General features: G+C 45.9%; 1 protein-coding gene across 3 annotated transcripts in view; it reads left to right on the forward strand.

Moving 5' to 3' along the window:
- The window catches only part of EGFLAM (EGF like, fibronectin type III and laminin G domains), a 124,072-nt gene that overhangs the window by 17,723 nt on the left and 80,396 nt on the right, over positions 1 to 25,953 (forward strand). For 2 of the 3 annotated variants that reach the window (XM_077347009.1, XM_077347007.1), the window contains exon 2: positions 24,957 to 25,066. In XM_077347009.1, the coding sequence (XP_077203124.1) occupies positions 24,957 to 25,066 (110 nt within the window). The remainder of the gene's footprint in view (positions 1 to 24,956; positions 25,067 to 25,953) is intronic. The other variant, XM_077347008.1, reaches the window with a different exon arrangement.

The following is a 25,953-nucleotide window of genomic DNA, read 5'->3' on the forward strand; positions in this document are numbered from 1 at the left end:
GACGACAAGCCATGCAGCTTGCGGTATGCAATGAGGAGGGGAATTGGGTGTGATCACCCCTCCTTCCTTTTGTGCCAGTAAAGACCCCCAAGGCCATCTGAAAATGGAGTGTAACTTTGTGCTGCAAGTTTTTTAAACGCGGAAAAATTACATTTGCTTTCTCTGTGTTGGATTTAAAAATTTCCACTGCCTGTCCTGCTATTTGACATCTCAAGGGACCTTAGGAACTTGGGCTGGGAAAGATCTTTACCTCTGTCCCTGGAGCTCGAGTTTCAAGATTTGCTGGCAATTAAAGCTGACAGTGTTGTCCCAGCTGTACGCTTTCTCCTGCTTGGCAGGTGTCATTCATGGCCTTGGTTCTTGTGACGGACAGCGATTAAAACTAGCCTTTAGAGTTTTTATCCCATTTGCCAGTCTTTCACTGCAGGAGCATGGGAGAGAAACAAAACGTCTGTGTTGTCATCCTGCAGAGAATATTTTATAATGACTACCAGATTTGAGAACAGGGAAGAAACTGTATTTGCTTTGGAAACGCCTCAATAAGACCGAACCGTCGATTCCTCTAATGATCCTCACCGAATCGCTGGAAATCACAGAGCCATGTATAAATGAATGCCAGGCAGGGAAATCAGAGGCGTCTCTCAGAAGTCTGTTTCATCTGACCACTTAGTAATTTCTAGATCAGTGGTGGTCAACGTCCGAGGATCCATATTAGGGGGCAACACTGTTGACTTTCCAGAGCAACACTCCAGGAAAAAAAAAGACTGTTCAGGAAAATCTGCCATTTTCCCCTCATGGAAGGCAATGGAAGACATCTGATCTCAATGAAGACAGAAATAGAACCCAGTGAGTCTTTGTGCTACCACATTTGCTAAAATTCTTAAAACCAATACACCTTACGTTTTGTAAATTTTAATCTAGAATTTAAATGATAATTTCTCAGTTTATATCTCAAGTTCCTAACAGGACCTTGAGAGGTTGGCTTGGTTACAAGAACAGTTGGTTTTTATATCTCACTTTTCACTACCCAAAGGAATCTCAAAGTGGCTTCCAGTCACACCTTCTCTTCCTCTCCTTACAACAGACGTCCTGTGGGGGGGGGGGGGAGGCTGAGAGAGACCTGATATTACTGAAGAAGAAGAGTTGGTTCTTATATGCCGCTTTTCTCTACCTGAAGGAGTCTCAAAGCAGCTTACAGTCGCCTTCCCTTTCCTCTCCCCACAACAGGCATCCTGTGAGGTAGGTGAGGCTGAGAGAGCCCTGATATTACTGCTTGTTCAGAACAGCTTTATCAGTGCTGTGGCCAGCCCAAGGTCACCCAGCTGGCTGCATGTGGAGGAGCAGGGGATCAAACCCAGCTCTCCAGATTAGAAACTGTTGTTCTTAAGCATTACACCAAGTTTATTCAAACTTATTTAGCATGTATATATTCAGTGTTTGTCATTGGGGAGACCCAAGGTGACTAATAATACAAAGAAAAAAACAAATGAAACAAAACAAAGAGATGGGTTTTCTACCCTGCTTTCTACCCATTTTTTATAATGGGCTTTGAAGCTAGTATCTGTATATACCGAGAGATGTTATTCAGCTGCTCCTAACTAGCAGGATCTTCCCCAATACCTCCCCACCATTATTCTAAAAAGGGGGGAGATCAGAACCTCTGGTCCCTAGGGGCCTGACACTACCTCTTTCCTATCACTTTCATTTTTAGATTGGCTACTGAGTGCCAGGCAGCTCTCTGTTGGCTTCCCATTGCAATTTGGCCATCGGGATGCCCTCAAAAGACACCTGGTTTTGCACAGATGCCCACTAGAAGAAGGAGGAGGAGGAGGAGGAGTTGAAGTTGGAGAGCCCTGCTATTACTGCTCGGTCAGAACAGTTTTATCAGTGCTGCGTTGAGCTCAAGGTCACCCAGCTGGCTGCATGTGGGGGAGTGCGGAATCGAACCCAGCATGCCAGATTAGAAGTCTGCACTCCTAAACACTACAGCAAACTAGTGATCTCATTTTGCAGTCAGATGCTTACTGAAATGGAACTGTTGTTTGGGGATGGGGTAGCAGGGAAGACCCGTTACAAACCAGGAGGGGCATGTTTGCTCCTCTGTGACCCTTTAGAACCATGGGCCACATCACAAAGCGACACTCCCTGAAAAAAGGAAGTTAGGATTTGCCCCAGGCATTGAAAGGGGGAAAGGACAAGAATTCTGACCCTCTGCACAGTGATTCTAACAAGGGGATTTTCTTCTTCACCCAGAACCTTCCTACTCTTCAGTTTTTAGCCCCTCCCTTACACGGTGAGCTAGGGATACTCATGCCTGCCCAAGCAGCCTGCTGAAGCTCTTCTCTGTTGTCAAATTAAGGTAGCTTCTTTCCACCCCATAGCTTCTTTCACCCATAGGAGGGGACATGGCTCAGTAGTAGAGCACCTCCTTTCGATGCAGAAGGTCCCAGGTTCAATCCCCGGCATCCTCTGGCTGTAGGTCGTGGGGAAGACCCTGAAGTTAGATTAGCAGACTAGTCAAATAGTGACCTTGATCAACCTATGGTCTGGCTTAGTATAAATTAGCTGCCTGTGTGCATGGGCTCTCCATTCCCCCCTCTTAGGAGGCATGGCCTGTACAACCATCTTTTTCATAGTGCTTGTAGCTGCTTTCCTTTCCAGAGCTGATTCACCCAAATATTTATGTAATTTGCTTGTTTTCTCTGCTGGATCGCTCTAAACCAGACGGCCCATTTCCGGAACCAAACTGGCAGCTGCCAAATCATGGTCTTTTGAGGGGACAGTAAAAAACCATCCTTTATTCCATGGGAGGATGAATTCTTATGTGCGGTTCACCACTGTAGTCTTCTAGGGATGGATGTGCATGTATGAACCAGCGGTAAGAAGCAACAGAGCTGTATCCTAGAATCATAGAACCATAGAGTTGGAAGGGGCCACACAGGCCATCTAGTCCAACCCCCTGCTCAATGCAGGATCAGCCCAAAGCATCCTAAAGCATCCAAGAAAAGTGTGTATCCAACCTTTGCTTGAAGACTGCCAGTGAGGGGGAGTTCACCACCTCCTTAGGCAGCCTATTCCACTGCTGAACTACTCTGTGAAAAAAAATTTCCGGATCGTGTGGAGTTTATTGCGCTTCCTGTAACTGCACTCCTGTGCAGGGCTGGAGATCCTGAATGGAGGCATGTGGCTCTCTGTGATGGACTGGACGCCATTAAATACCGCTCTGCAGAGTCCTATATAGCTATTTGTCGTGCCTGTGAAGCTGTCTTTCTGTCAGCTGGTAATCTTATCTGAATCCTTTCAGAAACTGGCGCTTAAAAGATGCATGGCACCCTGTAGCCTCCTTTCCCCTCTCTCACATCCCAACGCTACTATTGCCAGAGGCAGTGCTTTTTAGATTTGAAAACTCATCTACCTTCATGATATATTCTTCAGATATCTGATTTCCCAGCCCTCCCTGTCAGCACACGGTGAGGCGAATTTTTCTAAGGATCAACAGTCAGTTGAGGGGAAAGGTGTAGATCTGTTCCAGTTGTCTCGTTTTGAAGCCGCAGTGTCAGGATGGGCTTGGACTTCATATCTTCTCTTAGCCACGAAGCTCATTGGGTAGGGTTGCCGGCTCTGGGTCGGGAAATACCGGGAGATTTGGGGGCGGAGCCTAGGGATAGATAATGCTGTAGAGCAGTGGTCTCCAACCCCCGGTCCGGGGACTGTACCGGTCCGTGGATCAGTCGGTACCGGTCCGCAGCTCCTTCTCGTCCTCCTCCTCAGCTGCTGCCCCAGGGGCTGCCCTGCCACTCTGCCACTGGCTCACCTTTGGTGCTCTCCAGTGGCCATCATGGCTGGGGCTCCCCCTCGGCATGGCACTACGCAGCTGCTGCTGGCAACACCCCCAGTGGGTGGCAGGAAATCAGGGGTGCCAGCGGGAAAGCAAGTGGAGCAGGGGCTCAGGCGGCGGCGGCATTCTCTGGGCCTCAGTAAAATTGTCAAGCATTGACCGGTCCTCGGTGATAAAAAGGTTGGGGACCACTGCTGTAGAGTCCACCCTCTAAAGCAGCCATTTTCTCCTGGGGAAATGGTCTCTTCAACTGGGGGTCTGTTGTAATACTGGGGGGTCACCTGGAAGTGACTTTGGTGGCCTTGACCTTAGTGACTGTGAGCATGATGATGCTGTCTCCTAGTGTAACTTGTTTTTGTGATGTTAGTAATACGTAATGTGAATTTGAATTTAATTCTCTGGTCTCAGGACAAGATACTTGACAGCACAGTTTGTCACTTGCAGGGACGTTTCCATGCTTGGGTGGAGACGGAAGGTACCAACAACAACTGGGAAAGTGTCTGCCATTAATTACTAACGTGGGCAGTTTCATTGCTCCAATGGTTTTGTGAACTACAGCTGAACTCAAAAGGACTGCTTAGCTGTTTTAGCAAAGAATTGTCATATGGCATCCTATGGCTTAATTTGGATATTTTGACACAGTTTACTAATTTGCCACAATTTGCTTTTGGCTTACATCTCTACAGTTATGATGGTTGTTCGTGTAGTGTGAGGAAGAGTGCATGCACTCGAAAGCTCACACCTTGAAACAATCTTTGTTGGTCTTAAAGGTGCTATTGGTCTCTTTGCTAGTTTTACTTGGTCATTTTGTAGTTAAAATGGAGTTGTTGCACATTTCAGAATGCTTGAGCACATGTTGGCTTGGCCCATGTTCTTTTTCGTACTTTCAAAAGTGGTAGCCATTTTTTGATGGACTGTGTGTTGACTGTTCAGCAGGTTGCTTTATTGCTTTCCCTTCAAATGGTGCACTGCAGCACCACTGGCAATCTGTGCCTGATGTTCCCACACAGCTGGATTCCATGCTCCAATAAATGGTTTAAACCAGGTGTAGTCAACCTGTGGTCCTCCAGATGTCCATGGACTACAATTCCCATGATTCTCATGGGAATTGTAGTCCATGGACACCTGGAGGACCACAGGTTGACTACCCCTGGTTTATATAGACAGTTAAATCACTTGCAAATCATATAAATCAGTCCTAAATAAGGGCTGTGGTTTAACAAGAACAACAGTTGGTGTTTGAGTAGTCCTTGGCACCATTTATGTTTGCCAGTCTGTTTGGATGGTCAGCATTTTTGATGCTTCCACAGTTTGGAAAACCCTACTTCAAACCTGTTCAGCATGCATTCAAGTAGTTCAGAGTTGGCTCATGTCATGCAGGAAATTCACTTGTCGAACAAGTTCATGGCAATATTCTGTAGCATCCCGGATTGTACTGTCAATTTTACCACCCTGAACTCTTTGGAGGAAAGACGGGATGTAGAAGTAAAGAGATTATTCTAGGAGACAATCTGCCTGAGGGCTACATCATGTATTATAAGAATAGTGGGCACATGTTTTCATTCTCTATGGTATTCTTTGTAGCAGGTATGGAAGTGGTGCTTTTTTGTGCATTTATAAATATTCTATGCCCCGAACTGAGCTCCTACAGTCAGTTTCTCATGGAGTCATTCGTTCTCTGTTCTGTAAAAGGTCAAGTGACCAGAATTAGGGGAACCTAAGGTGGGACCCCTCCCTCCCCAACTGGCCTCAAGAAGGGCAGCGGCAGCCGAGGAAGAGCCCAGCCGACGGATCCATGGAGGCAGGAAGGGAAGGTGTGAGCAGGCGGCAGCAGAATGGTGGGCTCCTGCGGGAATGGCAGCACCGTGCAAGTCCTGCCCCAGAACCCAGGCACCTGCGCGGGGGCCTCCTGAGCCCGGCCTGGCTGCTGGGCTGCCGCACACTGCGCTGCAAAATTTTTTTTTTCCAAATTGGAACGCTGCGGGATGCGGGAAAAATGCCCCCAAATGCGGGACTGTCCCGCCAAAGGCGGGATATCTGGCCACCTTAGTAAAAGGCCTTCTTCGTCATCAAGAAGAAAGCCACAATTTAAATAACTGTCTTAGATCAGTTTTCCTGCTGCGTAATTTATATTAACTGGTGATTGCTGTCCAACAGTTAAAACATGCTTGACTTGCAACTAAATAGAGCATTGGTGCAATCTAGGATGGTGGTACCAATCTGCTGCTTGTAGTGAGGTACATTTGCATGCACTATCAACCCAAAGGGCCATATGACTCCTGTATGAACTCAGGTACCTCACTGGCTGTAGTACAGTAGTGTATATATCCCCATAAATAGGGTTGCCAACCTCCAGGTGTAGCTTGGAGTTCTCCCAGTACAATACAATACAATACAAAAACCTTTAACGGCATCCACAATACAAAACAATGTACAAATCAGTTCTGCAATACATCAGAAAAGTTGTAAGGAAAATGACAGATAAGAGAAAAACGAAACCAGCAGGCCAAAATGATAAGTCTTTCAGCCACTCTTGTGGCTGAATCATATAATTTCTGGGCAATCATATAAATCATATAATTTCTGGGCAATCAGAATGGGCTCCTAGGTATATTTTTCCTCGTTTTCAAATACTTCTTCAATGACTGCAGAGTCTACAAATAAATGTTTTCATAACAATTAGCAAGGTATCATGAAATGTTCAGAATAATACAAAACCAAACTAGATCCATTTGCCAACATACCTGTAATCCATTTAACAGTAAATTAAGACGTATCTCTCGGCTTTCTCTTATCTGTAACATTCGGAAATGAACGGTGTAGTTCCTCTTCACTGAATTCATCGTGGCATCGTGGCAGTAAGGAAAATTACAGCAGGAGTTCTCCCAGTATTACAAGAGATTGCCTGACTACAGGAATCAGTTCCTCTGGAGAAAATGGCTGCTTTGGAGGGTGGTTTCTGTGGCATTAAAGCCCTGATGACCTCCCTAGCCTCCAAAACTTCCCCCTTCCCCCAGCATCAGTCCCAAATCTCCAGAGGTTTCCCAAGAATTGGCAACCCTATCTTAGGAGACCCAGGAAGAGATTGTAAAAAGATCAGGCCTGAGCATCTTCTTTTTAAAGTTAATTTCATGGGATTTTTTTTCTCTGTGCTGCTTAATTGATGGGTTAGTATCTGGTCCTCTTCCTAGCCCATGTTTTAAGCCCGGAGCAAAAATTGGTAAGGAGATAGTTGAGGATATTTTTCATTACTGAGAGGTAGCTCAGGTTAAAGTAAAGGTCGACACCCCACCCCTTGTCACTTAAAGGAGGACAAACATGACATGGAAGTATTTTTCTGCACATGTATATAAACATTAGGTGCAAACTTAAATGGACTCCGGGGAATGGTAGAGGACAGGAAGGCCTGGAGGATCATTGTCCATGGGGTCGCGATGGGTCGGACACGACTTCGCACATAACAACAAAAATATAAACATTAAGGTAAAGGTATCCCCTGTGCAAGCACCGAGTCATGTCTGACCCTCTAGTGTTTTCATGGCAGACTCAATACGGGGTGGTTTGCCAGTGCCTTCCCCAGTCATTACCCTTTTACCCCCCAGCAAGCTGGGTACTCATTTTACCGACCTCGGAAGGATGGAAGGCTGAGTTAGCCTTGAGCCGGCTGCTGGGATTGAACTCCCAGCCTCATGGGCAGATCTTCAGACAGCATGTCTGCCTTAACACTCTGCGCCACAAGAGGCTCTTTATAAACATTAACGTTCCCTTATTTGACAGCTAAAAGCGCAATCCTAAACAAAATTGCAAGGCTTACCTCTATTTAGGATTGATTAGAAATATCCTGAAGCCCCCCCCCCCAAAAAAAACCCAGATCGTAGTTCCCAAGCAGAATAATGTTTTTTTTCCCATGAGGCGGAAAGTAAGAGTACTATCCTGCCGTATTGATTTCTCTGAGGAGAGTAAACCATAGGCCTACTAAGTATGTCCTTTTGAAATCAAAATCCATTGATTTTTATATATCTTAGTTGTTATGTATCTACCCAACACACTGCAAAGAAGAGTCATTATTGCGGGGGGGGAAAGATGTTGTTGGGGAAACAGTCTCACCTAGAAGGGGCAAACTCTACACACTTGAAATATATACATTTCTCAGGAAGATAACACAATTCCGCATTCTAATTATACCTCAAGCTTTTTTTTTTTAAAGGAAAAGAAAAAAAGAGGAGCATGGAATTGCTGTCACCTGTTTGCGAGAAGCCCCCCTGCTACCAAACATGTACGAGGAACAATGAGAGCGGCATAGATTATTGTACGTTTTCTCAAAATAGTGTCATATGCACTATAAAGCTTCGCTGTTTGGTTTCCAAGCGCAAGAGAAGATGATGTGCCCAACCCATTAGTTCCGAGGATTTTAGGACTTGTCAGTTGTCATCAAAACACACCTGCAGCGCTGCTAAAATGTATACTTCCCTTATGGTCATTAACTCACAAAGGACTGAGAATAATGGAAATATTTCCGCGGGCCTCACGAGCACGATAAAAGACCAAGGACAACCAATTTCAAACCATGAAATGTTGGTATTTTAGTACAGGTATGGTTGCGCAACCTGGCATGGTTTGGGTTGTTAGGTGTGAGCACTGCCAACTGTGGAATCTTACTGTTGTAGCTATCCTCTGAACAGCTGTGCCGGCTGCAGGCATGAGTCGAGGATAATGTTCAGTTCCGTGTCATGAAAAACTGCACCTGCTGATTTCTGGGCATCAGTCTGGCACTACAGGGCAGGGAACAAGCCAAGGGGAGGTTGTTTCTAGCCAGTTGGCAAGCCAAGCAGGCCGTAAAAATCGAGGGACTAATAAATAGAGCAGAATGCCGTTTTGACTCCTCTACTGACATTTCGGTTAACAGGGAATTTTTGCCAGGTAGGAGCGCAGCCAGTCCATAGCTATATTCAGCACAGCGGTACTTACTGCTGCAGATACTTTTAGCCATTCTGAATACTTGGGAACTCAGGAAGTCTCTGAAGTTGCCTGATACGGAATTGATGCATCTAGATCAGCGCTATCCACTGCAGGAAGCAGCTCTTCTCTGGCTGAGAGGGAACTTTTCCAATATTATGGTTACGACCCCTGGAGTGCAGACCACAGTTCTCTTCAGAACCAACAAACAGGAGTTCCAGGCAGTGGAATAAAACCGAAGTCTTTATTGAAGCAATGTAGGAAGCAACAAAAAGGGATCATGTTCAGGCAAAAGCATCGTCATACACAAGTTTGTTTTTGGACAGCAGAACGGTTATGTTCTCATCTCCATGCCTCTGAATTGCCATAGTTCAAGCAGGAATCCCTGTTTCCACAGTCGACCGTTGAATCTGAGTGTGAAAAGAGAAGAGAGTCTAAGTCAGGGGTAGTCAACCTGTGGTCCTCCAGATGTCCATGGACTACAATTCCCATGAGCACCTGCCAGAATTTGCTCATGGGAATTGTAGTCCATGGACATCTGGAGGACCACAGGGTGACTAAAGGTAAAGGTAAAGGTATCCCCTGTGCAAGCACAGAGTCATGTCTGACCCTTGGGGTGACGCCCTCTAGCGTTTTCATGGCAGACTCAATACGGGGTGGTTTGCCAGTGCCTTCCCCAGTCATTACCGTTTACCCCCCAGCAAGCTGGGTACTCATTTTACCGACCTCAGAAGGATGGAAGGCTGAGTCAACCTTGAGCCGGCTGCTGGGATCGAACTCCCAGGCAGAGCTTTCAGACTGCATGTCTGCTGCCTTACCACTCTGCGCCACAAGAGGCTCACAGGGTGACTACCCTTGGTCTATCCATAATACTGTTCCAGTGTTTGTCTCTTGTGGCCCTTCTTTGCATACCCAAGGAATTGCTGGTCACCACTGTGGACTGGTAGATGAATTTCCTCTAAGCCAGGCTGGATTCTGGAGATTTTTGGTGGGTGGGAGATCACATGAACGTGAAACTGGGGTCACTGTGGGTGGGCAGATAGATGTGAGTTCCTGCTTTGTGCGGGGTGTGGGGTTGCAGTGGACTAGATGGCCTTGGGGATCCCTTCCAACTCTATGATTCTATGAGTCTAACATCCAGGTGCCAGGCTGTAGCCAGGCAATGTTTACATTCTAGGTGGGAGCAAACTGATAGGCATTAACATAACAAATGCAGTACTCTGCACTTCAGAGAACTATGGGAAAACCAGGCCCTGACCAGGCTCTATTCTGCACACAATAGATAATGCACTTTCAACGCATTTTAGAAGTAGATTTTCCTGTTCTGTACAAGACAATCCAACTGCCAAAGCACATTGAAAGTGCATTATCCTATGTGTGCGGAATGGGCCCAGGAGTGCAACTCCAGCCCAGGGGATAACTGCAAGAACTGACATGAGCCAAAACGTGGCACGTGACAATTATTTACATGATGATCTTGAACTGTGGGTTCCAGGGATACAAAGCATGCCCTCCGCCACTGAGTTGTGGCCCAGCCCCTAAGAAGTGGCTATTAAATGCAGATCTAAACAGAGGGGCAACTTCCATGTCCATCCATTAAATTCAATGGGTATAGAAGGGTGTCAGTCCATTTAGTGTTGCCCTATCAACAGGTTTGTGCAAAATAATTTAAACAACATTTCCCTCGGGAAGGCTCAGTGAATGACAATTTAGTGAGCGACACTCAGGGGCCGCAATATGTGACAAAACCAAATCGTTGTAAGGCTATTGAACTCTGTGGGTTTAATCTTGTTTAAATTTGTGTTGGATTGTGCCAAGACTGTCGAATGAGAGTGATTCAGAGCCCCCTAAATCTATTTCTTTATGATACTGCTCAGTCAGGCCATCAGCGTGAACTCTCCTATAAACACTCCTGATAGGGTCTGCTGTGGTTTTATCCAGTAAATCTGTGAAATGCCCATGCCCTGTGTGTGTTTATGTTCAAAGGCAATGAATGATATGCAGGACACATGGCATGCATTATGTTTGCTTCCAGGACATAGCCACACAGCTGTGAGCTTACCCTTTAAAAAAAAAAATCCGGATAAACCCAAGTTTCTGCCCCGGAGAGGATGTCTGCTTGCACTTCAAAGTGCTGATCTGAATAAAATGTAAAAACAGAGATGAAGCAAAACATTCGAAAACTAGCAGAGGATTCCTGAGTGTTGGAGGAGGGGTTAGTTCCGCTGGTTGAAATCATGGATGACTGATCACTTCTCGGTTTGGATTGCACAAGTGAGAAGAAATTGTGAGAATCCCCCCCCATTCTTTAAAGTACAATGAATATTGTTCTGAACTGCAGGATGTTTTGCAGGATGATTTTGTATTGTTTTCCCTGTGGCTGTTTCTCCATTTTACATCCATCAGTTATGTACTGTCGTTGGTGCTGGACCAAGGCGGCGTTTGGGTCACACTGGTATAGGGGGAAATGTTTCATGCATTAGCCCTCTTTTTTTAGTTTTGCACCTCATTTGCAAAAATGGAATAGTTCATAGGTGGTTCTTGTTTTTTGTTCAGACAAAAGAGAACTCCTGGCCAATCAATATATCCTATTGAGTATACATTGATATGAGAAGAAAGGACTCCCAGCCTAATGCTGGGAGCGATGGAGGGCAAAAGAAGAAGGGGGTGACAGAGAATGAGGTGGCTGGATGGAGTCACTGAAGCAGTTGGTGTGAGCTTAAATGGACTCCAGGGAATGGTAGAGGACAGGAAGGCCTGGAGGATCATTGTCCATGGGCTCGCTATGGGTCAGACACGACTTCACAACTAACAACAATACATTGATGTTAAGTGTGTTGACCATATTTTATGTTTGTTTTTTTTCCCCATGGGACAGGTTGGGGAAAAAATGGAATTTTCAGAACTGGATATCAGGGAGCCCAAAATACCAATGTTCCCAGTTTTCCAGGTTGAAAATACTGGTTTGATATTCAGATCCAGCCCCACATCAAACCACATAAAAAGTGAATGGTAATTCCAATGACCTGCTGGCCCTCGGGGGAAGATCCTCCCCTCGGATGGCCATTCAGATGGCCTGGAACACTGTTGAGAAGTGCTGGGGGGGGCACTGGTTGGCCCTCACTGGGAGGGTCCTCCTACTGAGGTCCACTCAGAGGCTCTTTCCTGCCCCCCTGCTCCCACTTCACAAGAACATGGAGCACCCTCAGGAAGTAATCCATACACCTTGGGACGAAACCCAGGCATGCGCTGTCATGCTCTGCTGTACCACCACACCACTCCACCACAACTACCCAGCTGAAGGCCACGAAACTCCTCCCACCTGTACTGGGCTGCAGCTGCTTCGCCCACCCTGCTCTGTACAGTCAAAGGCGGTCATCACTAAAAGCCTGAGCCACCCATGCCGAGCCACAGCTGATTGGGCAAGCACTTGGATGGCTCCTGCAGGGCAGGCTGAACTGGCTGCTGAGCTCACCTGCCCTGCTCTGCAGGAGCCCTCCCCCCTTTTGCCTGCCTATCCTTTTGAATGGCTGCTATGTTCCTTCTCAGGGTGCGCGCCCAGCCCCTGCCCTTTTGACAACTGTACCACACTATGTGGGGGTACAGAAGCTGCCAGGCCTCCCGATCAGCATGCCACTCCAGGTTCTGTCCTGGTGGTCCATGATCTTCTGTACCTGTTTTTAAAACAGGCTTTGCCACTAGTATTCGTATATTAATTGGCACCAATATTCCCAATGGAGGGTCTTTCTGGAGCGCTGTTTTTTTCAGTAAGTTGCATAAAACTTGCAGCAGAGCTGCTGGTATCTGTTTTTCAAACAACTCCCAAATTTCAACTGAATTGGACCAAGAGGTCCAGTTCCATGGACCTCTGAACAAGGCCCCATAGAATGCACCAGAAAAAAAAGAAGCCTTGAAACGCTGTCTCCTGATATTTCCAGTTAATCCTGAATGTTTGTAGGACTCTTCCTGGACCCATTCTCAGTATCCCAGAAAGAAGAAGAAGAGGAAAAAGAAGAAGAGTTGTTTTTATGCCCTGTTTTTTTTAACACCCAAAGGAATAATAGAATCATAGAGTTGGAAGGGGCCATACAGGCCATAGAATCATAGAATCATAGAGTTGGAAGGGGCCATACAGGCCCCTTGTCCAACCCCCTGCTCAAGGCAGGATCAGCCCAAAGCATCCAGGATAAGGATCTATCCAGCAGCTGCTTAAAGGCTGCCAGTGATTAGGAGCTCACCACCTCTTTAGGCTGAACTACTCTTAACTGAATTCCTCCCCTCCGATATCTAGCCTATATCGTTCCACACATAGTTTAAACCCATTACTGCAGGTCCTATCCTCTGCTGTCAACAGGAACCTTTCCCTGCCCTCCTCTAAATGACAGCCTTTCAGATGCTTGCAATTGCTTTCCCTTCCTCTTCCCACAACAGACACCCTGTTAGGTAGGTGGGGGTGAATTGAGCTGTGAGAGAACTGCTTTAAGAACAGCTGTAATAGGACTGTGACTAGCCCAAGGTCACCAAGCTGGCTGCATGTAGAGGAGTGGGGAGTCAAAACTGGTTTTCCAGGTTAGACGCCACCGCTCTTAACCACTATACTAAGCTGGACACCATCTGAGGACCCGAATATATCCAGAAAATACAAGGTATTTTTCAGAGACAAATGTGGATGACATGTATCTGAATGCACAAGCAAATACAAAACCAGCAATGCTGCTACCCATAAATCCTCAAATAGCTCAGACAAAAATCTTCAAAATGATTCTGGCCAAATTATGCTTTGCTAAGGCCTGTTTTCTGGATATCGTCCATGACATCTTTATCATTTAGATACCAAATCAGCACATGTACCGTCCAGTTCATACATAATTAATGACCAAACGCATGCCTCCCTTAAAATTAAATGGGGTCAATAAATCTCACGCTTGTAAGAACAGCCCTTGGAAGGCACATGTATGATGTAAGAGTCACACCATGCTAATGTTTTATTTTGTAGCTTTGAGAAAGTTTTTAACCTGGCCTTTGGATTTTGAGTTATGAGGTTCTTATATTTGGGATGTCTTATGCCCTTAAGTTGCGAAGGCTGCGAAAGTTGGACCATAAGGAAGGCCGAGCGTCAAAGAATTGAGGCTTTTGAACTCTGGTGCTGGAGAAGACTCTTGCGAGTCCCTTGGACTGCAAGGCGAACAAACCGGTCAGTCCTAGAGGAGATCAACCCTGACTGCTCTTTAGAAGGCCAGATCCTGAAGATGAAACTCAAATACTTTGGCCACCTCATGAGAAGGAAGGACTCCCTGGAGAAGAGCCTAATGCTGGGAGCGATCGAGGGCAAAAGAAGAAGGGGACGACAGAGAATGAGGTGGATGGATGGAGTCACTGAAGCAGTCGGTGCAAACTCAAATGGACTCCGGGGAATGGTGGAGGACAGGAAGGCCTGGAGGATCATTGTCCATGGGGTCGCGATGGGTCGGACACGACTTCGCACATAACAACAACATGCCCTTAAGTATAGAAGCTTTCTGAATTTAAGATGGCAGATGGAAATATTGGCACCTTACCTCATGAAAACTTGAAGATGTCCATTAAGCCAGTGGTCCCCAACCTTTCTGAGGTTGGGGACCGGCAGGGTATCGGGGCGCGGCCCGCGGCCCGCACGGCCACGCCCACGCGCATCGGGCCGCGCCCGCGGGTCGCACCTACGCATCGGGCTGCGCTCACGCATCGGGCCGCACCCGCGGGCCGCGCCCACACATCGGGCCGCACCCCGCGGGCCGCGCCCACGCATCGGGCCGCGCCCGCATGGGCGCGGCCGGCCCTGCTTCCCTCTCCCCACCCTCCCGCAGTAAGAAGCTTCCCGGGCTGCAAGCTTGTGGCCTGGGAAGTTTTTTACTGCGGGGGGGGGGGCGGGGAGAGGGAGCCGCGGCCCGGCGCCATGGCCTTCGCGGCCCGGCACCGGGCCGCGGCCCACAGGTTGGGGACCACTGCATTAAGCATTCATTCAAACATAGCAATATAGTTGCCATACTTGGCAGGGATGTGGAAGGTTAAAGAATCCACTGTCTATTTTCATGTTCCCCCTTTTCGAGCCAACCCAGGGCCTCTTTTAAGTCAGAGAGTACAATTGTCTCAGCGTCATCACCTTTCTTTGCCATGGCTGCGTCTAGAAGATTTTTGGGGCTTCTTATTCTTTCCAGCTGAGCTGTGGTAATTACACACTTCAGGGGGTGGGCGAAATGAGATGTCACATTTTTTTCCATTTTGTATTTCCTGACCCCTTTTTTTGTGTTGCCTCTCCATCTTCATCTCCCTGGACTTGTTTCTTTAGCCTCGCTCACCACAAGTAAAACGCAGTGAGCTGTTACTGCTGAAACTGTGAAAGTTGTTTCAGTGGAGTTTGGGTGTTTTTGAAGAAAAAGAAGAAGAGTTGGTTTTTATACCCTAAAGCAGGGGTAGTCAAACTGCGGCCCTCCAGATGTCCATGGACTACAATTCCCAGGAGCCCCTGCCAGCGAATGCTGGCAGGGGCTTCTGGGAATTGTAGTCCATGGACATCTGGAGGGCCGCAGTTTGACTACCCCTGCCCTAAAGAGTCTCGAAGCAGCTTACGGTCGCCTTCCCTTCCTTGCCCCACAATACTCACCTTGTGAAGTAAGTGGGGCTGAGAGAGTTTCAGGGAGAACTGAGATTGGCCCAGGGTCATAGGGAGGAGTGAGGAATCAAACCCAGTTCTCCAGATTAGAGGCTGTCGCTCTTAGCCACTATACCATGCTGGCTCTCATGGTGAAGAAATGATTTGGTGGGACAGTTATTTTTGAAATGTTTATTTTTTAAAAAATTATATTTGGCTTTATATACCGCTGTTCCCTAGCGAGCTCACAGTGGTTTACAACCATAAAAAGAAAACACAATAAAACCCCATAACATCCCTTAATAAATACTATTACTACTACTAAGGCGGCAGGCGAAAAAATCCACTAAATGTCTCATCCCCTCATCCAGTCAGCGGTCAACCTTCCTACCGTTCTACTGGTGGAAGTGAGGTATCAGATTAATCAGATGTTATCTGATTTTCTGACTATGGGCAAAAGTTTTTAAGCATTAAGAAGAAGAATTGGTTCTTATATGCCACTTTTCTCTACCAGAAGGAGTCTCAAAGCAGCTTACATTTGACTTCCCTTTCCTCTCCCCACAACAGACACCCTGTGGGGTGGGTGAGGCTGAGAGAGCCCTGATATCACTGCTCGGTCAGAACAGCTTTATCAGTGCTGTGGCAAGCCCAAAGTCACCCAGCTGGCTGCATGTGTGGGAGCGGGGAATCAAACCCAGCTTGCTAGATTAGAAGTCCGCACTCCTAACCACTACACCAGCCTCTTTGTTTAGAACAGGAAAAAAAGATAATGATTTCTCTGGTTCATATTTACAACCCCAATGCGACCAGCAAATGTTATACTAATGCTAACTACAAAAACAAATGAGGCATTCGTGTGAAAATATGAGCTCTGACTCATAGGATCTGTTTTCCTCTAGAAATAAATTGTTTCGGTCTCTAAGGTGCCTTTGGACGCCTCTTTTATTTAGTTACCGACTTACAGATTTTTCCATTTGCAAGTAGTTAACTGTTATGTTTTTCAACAGCTTTTTAAAAGCTACAGCAAATTATGATAACTTTTAACAATGTTAGACAAGATTTCCATAAATCTGTATAATTCACCAGGTAGCCCTTTTCTTTGTGTTTTGTGCTGGATCGCCAGTGGCATGTTGATTTCCATTTTAAAAGAAATAAATTGCTGCATCTGAACGTGCTATCACCAATAATAGTTCTTTAGGGACCTGTTTTCCATGATTGTTCACAGGTGAATGTTCCATCCTGGCAAAAGGTAATCCTACTTTTGAAAGTCACTGGTTGAAATATCAACCTTGGAAAATTAGACTGGGCCTCTTTAGGTCATTTATACCCAACATCTCTCAAGATAGGCAGAAACATAGAATCATAGAATAATTGAGTTGGAAGGGACCTCATGGGTCATCTAGTCCAACCCCTGACCTATGCAGGACACTCACAACTCTATTGCTCATCCACTGTAACCTGCCACCCTCTTAAGCCTTCACAGAATCAGCCTCTCCGTCAGATGGGTATCCAGCCTCTGTTTAAAAATTTCCAAAGATGGAGAACCCACCACCTCCCGAGGAAGCCTGTCAGGAACTTCTTCCAGAGGTTTAGACGGAATTTCTTTTGAATTAATTTCATCCCATTGGTTCTGGTCCATCCCTCTGGGGCAAGAGAGAACAACTCTGCTCCATCATACATGGCAGCGTTTTAAATACTTGAAGATGGTTATCAAATCCCCTCTCGGTTGTCTCCTCTCCAGGCTAAACAGACCAAGCTATCCCAACCTTTCTTCATACGTCTTGGTCTCCAAACCCCTCACCATCTTTGTTGCTCTCTTCTGGACACGCTCCAGTTTGTCTACATCCCTCTTCAACTGTGGTGCCCAAAACTGAACACAATACTCCAAGTGAGGCCGGACCAGAGCAGAGTAAAGCGGTACCATCATCTCCCATGATCTGGACACGATACTCCGTATGATACAGCCCCAAATCCCATTTGCCTTTTTAGCCACTGAGTAACACTGTTGACTCATGTATGGTTGCTAAAACTCCTAGATCCTTTTCACACATGCTACTGCTAAGACAAGTCTCCCCCATCCTATATTGGTGTATTTGGTTTTTCCTACCTAAATGCCGAACTTTACATTTGCCCCTAGTGAAGTTCATTTTATTCAGTTTAGCCCATTTCTTGAGCCTATCAAGATCACCAGCGAAAGTGCCGCGCATGCACGATTTCGATCGTGCATGGCGCATGTGCGCATGTGGGGGTGCGGGGGCGCATGCCAAATGTGCGGGTGGTCAGTTGCCCTGCCGGTCCCCAGCCTCAAAAAGGTTGGGGACCACTGTCTTACAGGATGCATATGACTGCGTATGAGATGGCAGCGAAGAATGCAAAGAGAAATTTCTATGCAGCCTCCATTGTGCCACTAGCTCTCACCCATCACAATTATTTAGGGTAATTTGGACCTTGATCTCCCTTGATAAGGGGCACCCAAACAATAGTCAATTGGATATCGATTGAATATTAGCAGTGAGGCATTTGTGAGCTTTTTTGCGGATAAAATCTTGGCACTCTGTCGCAGCCTCTTCCCAACTCTTAATACAGTAAGGAACTAGAGACCACTTGGCCATCTCTGGGGGGTGGTTTTGATTGCTTCAGATGCCTTTTGCAGGTTGAAATGGATAGGTTGCTAGCATCAATGAGGCCCACCACATATCCCATTGATCCCTGTCCTTCATGGGTCCTTAAAACAGGCCACGAGGAAGTGGAAGGCCAACTCCATGAGATAGCAATTCTTTCCCTGATGACAGGGATCTTTTTTTTGGGGGGGGGGGGTGAAAGAGGCTTATTCCCAGGAAACTATCCTTAGGATTGCAGGAGGACTTACTATGGCTTTGCCAATTCTTACTCATTGGGCTCTCTTGTCTGGAAGAGAGCTGTATCCACCTGTGAGGATTCTCAGAACTGTTGGTTTATCCAGGTTTATTAAGCAGGCAAAATAAGTTTTGGTTGGTTACCTGCATTCTGCAAGTATGCCCAAGCATCCTTACTCCCCTTTCACACCACTAAGCTAACATTTTCTAGGAGAAGGAGTGCACATGAAATCTTCATATTAAGACATCAAGACTCCTGTTTATTTCTGCAGCAAGAGGCTTAACATAGCTGCCCCTCTGGAATTATGATTCTAGGACTGTGGTTAATCTGAGCATTTGGGTGTGATTGCCAGAGGGCGAGTACACAGGTCACTGTTGTATTGGATTATGATTATGTGCAAGTGCTCACCTGTGAATGTTTGCTTTATTAAAAAACACCAACGATCTGCTTCTGCAATCTTTACTAGGCCAGTGCAGGTCTTTTACTTCATTTGGAGGCAGTGTGCAGCTGCATTAGTCTGTTGTGCGGGACACAATGACTGGTATGCTGTTGCCTGTTTGGTCTTAGCAGCAATACTGGCCCTGGTTGTCCTTCACCTCAGGAGTTCCTTTGATCCTCCCTTTTGCTTAAGGGCTAGAAGGAGAGGGTCAGCAATTGTGAAGTTGCAATGGGAGACCACCAAGGGTTGTGGTGCCAAGGCAGGCAATCTCAAACCACCTCTGAAAGTGTCTTGCCTTGAAAACCCTCTGGGGTTGCCGTAAGTTGCAACTTGACGGAGAAAAGAATGTATTAAACCCTCCAGGCATTTTTACTTCTTCCTTTTTGTGACAGTTGCATTTCCCCCCCCCCCATGCTCTCCTGCTATCATCATCTTTCATGAGGCTCCAGCATTAATGGAGGTTGGACACAGCATGGCTGCAGGTCCAACCAACCTTTGGAAAATAGCCTGTGCCCTACACCGATGCTGTTCTAATTCAACCTTAAGGCTATTTGGTTCCATGATTATGCCTTCATGTCAAATGTTCTAGAGCAGCCTCCCTCAACTTTTTACCATTGAGAACCCCCTGAAACATTCTTCAGGATTTGAAAAACCCCAGAAGTGGCACGACCAGGCAGAATAGGGTTAGGAAGCATAGATGTATACAGTGACTGGATGGGACTGTGAGCTTCGCTTTGGAGGGAAAATTTACGTCAGTGTGGGGAAGGGCGTGGAAGGGTATGCCATCATAGGGGGGAAATCTAAGACCCTTTACTAGGCACACCATGGTCCATATCCAAATCAGGCACCATGCATGTGGGAATAGAGGAGAATCCATAACTCATGCCTGATGGTTATCCAGTTGAGGGCCCCATCCTCAACCTGCATACTCTGTTATGTGCAGCCCAGCTTTTATGTAGAATAAATATTATGGGCTTGAAACATGGTGTGAGATTGCCTGTTCCATCCAATTCTACTTTAACAACAGTTCCTCAAAGCCTCAGAGTAGGATATTTCCCAATACCTTTTAGGGGAAATCCTTCAGCTTGATGGGTTCTCCTTCTGTAAAGCAAGTGCTATATCACCGAATTATAGACACAGGAGACTTTGGTTGTACCTTTGACACCAGCGACTTTAATCCCTATCTCCCTCTCCCAAGTTGTTCCATAGAAGAAAACAATCAAGTAAATTATTTAAAATCTCAAATGTCATCTCCCTCCGCTTGTTCTCTCTTATCCCCAAATGTGTTGGTGCTGATCGATACCGGTGAGTATTTGTATGGCGTTAAATTTTGTGTTTAACCACCGAACCGATGTTTGTGGAAATGACAAGAGCAAACCTGGAAGAAGGTTCTCTCACGTTTGCTAAAGTGACCTTTACGATAACTTCATTTCACCTGGCATTTTTGTTCAAATTGGTTGACAAGCCATGTTTTAGCGGCTTTTTCACCACCGTTTCAACAGATAAGGTCAGTGATACCATTAGAAACGAGAAGTTGTGATAAAAAGAAAAAGGTCTTTTCGCCAGTTCTTGGTTCTTGATGAAAGATCTTTATGGAATGAGCGGTTGGGTTCAAGACCACCGACAACAACTCGAGTGTTTTAAGTACTTTGGAAGAAATTCTTTTGCTTGGTTTGTATCCGATCAAGTATAATTTTATTGTTTCAGCCAAATGCAGTTTTCTTGTTTCAGCCAATCCGTAAAACACAACTATTAAAACTCCAAATGACACTTTCAAAAGGTATTCAGTATAGGAAGAATACAAGACAAGTATAGTTAGGTCAATCTGTCTTTCTTATTTTTTTAAACCTTTGAGAAACCCCTGGAACTTTCTGCAGGCTTTGAGAAACCCCAGAAGTGGTGTGATCATGCAGAATATGATTGGGAAGCATAGCTGTGTACATGCCCACCTGGGGCCCCTCCCCTTCTGACCCCCTCCAGGCCCATCACTGGCCATTTCGGGAGGGGTGGGTGGGTTGACATGACTATATATGGTCCTATCATGTTGGAGACAGATGCTGCAAATACCATGGACAGCTAAAGTTACCAACAAGATAGTTTTAGAGAGGAGCAAACCAACTATGTCACTAGATGGCAAGATATTACCACTAAAGCTCACTTACTTTGAAGAAGAAGAAGAAGAAGAGTTGGTTCTTATATGCCACTTTTCCCTACCCAAAGGAGGCTCAAAGCAGCTTACAGTCTCCTTCCCATTCCTCTCCCCACAACGGACACCCTGTGAGGTGGGTGAGGCTGAGAGAGCCCTGATATCACTGCTCGGTCAGAACAGTTTTATCAGTGCTGTGGTGAGCTCAAGGTCACCCAGCTGGCTGCATGTGGGGGAGCACAGAATCGAACCCAGCATGCCAGATTAGAAGTCCGCACTCCTAACCACTACACCAAACTGGCTCTTTGGACACGTCACGTGATCAAACTTGTTGGAGAAGTCATTAATGCTTGACATGGTCAGTTGCAAAAGGAAACGTGATCGCCAAAGGATCCGCTGCCTTGACATGATCAAAGCAGATACAGGGATGACCATGAACCAACTAAAAGAAGCAGTCCTTGACAGAAACGTATGGTGAAAACTTTCCTATAGAATCGCCGAGGGTCGGACACAAATGAACAGATAACATTACATCATCACCTGATAAATGTTTAACAAATTTAAAATAGATATATAAAATTATATAGATACTCCCACCAATTTGGGAAACTCTTCCAGGGCCGTGAAGAAACCCCAAGGTTTTCACGAAACCCTGCCTGAAAAAGCCTGCTCTACAGAGATCAGGTTGGCATACATGATTCTTCCATCCTGTGTTTTATCCTCACGGTGACCCTCTGAAGGTAGGGTAGACTAAGAAAGCATGATGGCTCATGGTAACTCACAGAGTGAGCAATCTAGCACAGGTTTATTCCCAATCCTACTCTGGTGTATTCAGCTGGCCTTATTCCTACAGCAATGTTGTTAGGACAGCATTGCAAATTTCCTAGCGAGCAGCAGTTTGAACTTTATGGCAAAGAGTGAAACCAGTTCTTTATAGCTTCTAGTCTTTTCCACCTGATTTGTTGGGTTGATTTGATTATTTATTGCTGCAGGTGATGGAGGGTGAGAGAATGAGTGGTAGGGAGAATAGCGAAGAGAAAGAAGTAAAGAAAATGACTGCTTGGTTGAGTCTAGAATTTGCTGGGAGGAGGGCAGATTTTATCCATGTGGCTTCTTATGACTTGGTTGCTAGGACTGGAGGCCTAACAACACACATGGATTTGAACTGTGTGGCCAGTTATTTGGCTACAAATGTTGAGTCTCATTTGCCATCCACCCCATCTCCTGTATGTGATTCAGCCCCACACAAGAGAGATTTAGTTTTGAAGCAGCCATGTCACACAGCTCAGGTCATCTTGTCAAGGCTAGTGGGAAATTTCTTCCAGTGAACAAGCAACAAGGTTCCTGTTCTGTTTGTTAGATATTCATAGTTCATTGATTGCTGCAGCTGAGGTCCTTCCGGATTCCTTCTGGAGAAAAGAAGATAGGGCAATTTGTGAAGAGGACAGAGCCCTAGAGATACTATTTCTAGCCAAAGGGCTCCGATCTGCCATAGGCGAAGCAAGACTTCTAAAGCTACAGGTCTTTCCACTCTACAGTGTCAGGTGTGATTTGTGGAGGTGAGGCAAATTGAAGGGCAGGGCTCTTGTTGAACATCAACTTGGCATTCAAACGGTTTCTCTTTCAGTCCGTCTTCTCCAGGTCAAAGGATCAGGTCAAAGGTGATGTGAGAGATCTCCACCTGAGATTTTGGAGCGCAACCGCTCGCCAGAGTAGACAGCACTGACTTTGATACGCCAGCTGTCTGACTTCATCTTAGGCAGCTTTGTGTGTTCATATATGGTGGGGCCAGGAAACTGAATAATGTGAGAATCTCTAACCATATCCCTCTCCAATGGTGACATGGCCATTTTATCATCTTAACCTTGGCGTCATCCTCAGACTATTGAAAAGTAGCTCTGGAATGCATGAAAATACTTCAACTATTTCAAAATAATATTCCTCCAGACCTCTGTTGGCCCTAATCCTGATGGCCTAGAGTAGCATGATTTTGTCAGATATCAGAAGCTAAGCAGGGTCAGTTTTGGTTAGCATTTGGATGGCCTATTATGCACGGCTGCTGAAACGGCGGCATGGAGAACGTGGAGGAGGAAGAAGCGAAGCAAACCGCTTATGCACGGGACGGAATGCAATGGCGGCAAAACCCAGAGTATCCGATTATGCATGCGGCTGCTCCAGAGCTGCTTCTGGTTGCGCCCTGGTCCCGGGAAGCTCCATTTTCTTCCGCATCTCGCTAACGCAGCTTTTTCGGTGGCATACATTGACTCTGCGCCCGGTTGCTGCCTGCAGTGTGCATAATTGGTGATTTTAGCCACCGCCATTCCTCCCTGAATGCGGACCTTCCACTCCGTGCATAATGGGCCGATGGGAGACCACCAAGAAAGCCTAGAGTTGCTACGCAGAATTAGGCAATGGCAAACCACCTATGAATCTCTCTTTTTTTGAAAACTCTATGGCAGGTTTTCTCAACCAGAGTTTCTTGAAAGCCCTGGGATTTCTTGACAGCCCTGGAAGAGTTTCCTGAGTGGTTGGGGGTTAACTTTTAATATATTTTTCAAATTGGTTAAACACTTTTCAGGTGATATTACCATATGTGGTCATGTCAACCCAGCCACCCTTCCTAAAATGGGAGGGGCCCCAGGTGGGCATGTCCACAGCTATGCTTCCCAACCATATTCTGCATGATCGCACCACTTCTAGGGTTTCTTGAAGCCTGAAGAATGTTTCAGGGGTTTCTCAATGGTCAAAAAGTTGAGAAAGCCTGCTCTGTGGCATCACGATAAATCAGTAGCAACTTGGGCTTACTTTCTATCACTGTCTGCCTTTTGAGGCTGTGGCTCTGCCACAGTTGGCTGACTATGCATATGGGCATGGAATATTTTAGTGGAGCAATAATGTATGGGTAAGACAGAGAGACAAGAAAAATAATTGCCCAGGTGGCATGAGCCGTCCCTCGGTATGAACGGCTTTGGCTTCCCTTGTAGACGGAAGATGGAGGTCAGGCTCCATTGCTTCGTCATTAATTGTGCATAACATATGCTCTTCTTAAGCTGTGCCATCCTCTCTGTTTACATTTATTATTTCTTTGATGCCATTGCCAAGGTTAGCCAGCAATTAACTGAGAAGGTCTGTTAGCTTCCGCAACAAAGATGCCCTGTGATCCAACAATAAGAGATCACAGGTAAACCACCAAAGCAGGGAACCAGATGCACAACCCCAGAAAGGAGGAGCTGGTCCTCTGTATAGACAGTACTCAGGGGGCGGGGGGATAATCATCTCCTGAAATTAAAATACAAAATCTGTGTGGGAAAATACCTAGTTCTGGCAAGATGCTAAAAGTGTATATAATCTGATGAGTGAATACTATAACATAACAAGATTGCTGATCATAGAATCATAGAATCATAGAATCATAGAATCATAGAATCATAGAATCATAGAATCACAGAATCACAGAATCATAGAGTTGGAAGGGGCCATACAGGCCATCTAGTCCAACCCCCTGCTCAACGCAGGATTAGCCCTAAGCATCCTAAAGCATCCAAGAAAAGTGTGTATCCAGCCTTTGCTTGAAGACTGCCAGTGAGGGGGAGCTCACCACCTCCTTAGGCAGCCTATTCCACTGCTGAACTACTCTGACTGTGAAAAATTTATATACACTCGTTTTGATTCTTCCTTATGCTTGTTCAGGAAATCTTCTGGAATATGCCGTGTTCTGTCCCAAGAAATTATGTCACTGTCTTGAGAAATGATAGAACCCATAGATTCTAGATTCACAGCTCTGGCCTCTTTGTCAGACTAGAGTCTCTTGCTGTCTCTTGCACGATTAATTCATTGGGCCTTTTGTAGCAGGTGGAGCTAATCCGAAAATGAAAGCTCAGTTTAGGAAGTTGTTTATTGTGCTGGTAAGAGGACAAGAGTAGGATTAGTAACGGGAATTGCCAAAATAAGCCTCCTTGAGGCAGCAAAAACATTTAGGAGAAAAGAACCTATGGAGAGCTTGTGTCAGTGTGCACATGCTTGGCCTGAGTGCAAGAAGGTATTTTTTAATTTCCCACTGTGCCTTAAATGCTGTCTTTTATCTTTGGGACAGATAGGTTGGGGCCTCCTCTGGATATAACACTGGACTCGTTGAATTGCACAGCATTCAGCATACAATGGAGGATGCCTCGGCAGCATGCAAGTATTATTTCGGGGTACACTGTGAGTATTTTTGTTGTAAATCTGGGTGATAAGTATACTGGAGATAGAATCTTAGAATCATAGAGTTGGAAGGGGCCATACAGGCCATCGAGTCCAACCCCCTGCTCAACGCAGGATCAGCCCTAAGCATCCTAAAGCATAGCCTTAGCATCCTAAAGCATAGCTCCTAAATCCCATAGCTTTTGCAAATCCTAAAAACAGTACAGCATCCTTCCTAAATTAATCTGCCATCCTATGCAGAGTTACACCAGTCTAAATTCTTTCACACCAATAGGCTTAGACTGGAGTAACTCTGAACAGAATAGCACAGTTAGTCTATCAGTCTCTTCCCAAAATATGTTTCAATAAGTGAAGAAAATATCCTGGTGAGTGCTGGCCAGAAGAAAATAACGGGCCATGGGTGAAGCATAAATAGGCATGCACTTAAACTGTAGAAGGAAACATGCATTTTTGACTGACCTTTGTAAATGTCCTTCTATAAATGATGTAATCTTATGGATGCCCAGTCGTTTGAACACAGTGGTTTGATATTTTAAGAAGAAGAAGAGTTGGTTCTTATATGCCACTTATCTCTACCCGATAGAATCTCAAAGCGGCTTACAACCGCCTTCCCTTTCCTCTGCTCCAAACAGACTCCCTGTGAGGTAGATGAGGCTGAGAGAGCCCAGATATTACTGAAGAAGAAGAGTTGGTTCTTTTATGCTGCTTTTCTCAACCCGAAGGAGTCTCAAGCTGGCTTACAAATGCCTTCCCTTCCTCGCCTCACAACAGACACCTTGTGAGGTAGGTGGGGCTGAGAGAGTTCTGACAGGACTTCTATGTGAGAATAGCTCTAACAGGGCTGTGACGACCCCAATTTCACCCAGCTGGCAGCTCGTGAAGGAGCG

Source organism: Paroedura picta, chromosome 7 (genome assembly GCF_049243985.1).
Source record: "Paroedura picta isolate Pp20150507F chromosome 7, Ppicta_v3.0, whole genome shotgun sequence".
Classification (NCBI taxonomy): Eukaryota; Metazoa; Chordata; class Lepidosauria; order Squamata; family Gekkonidae; genus Paroedura; species Paroedura picta.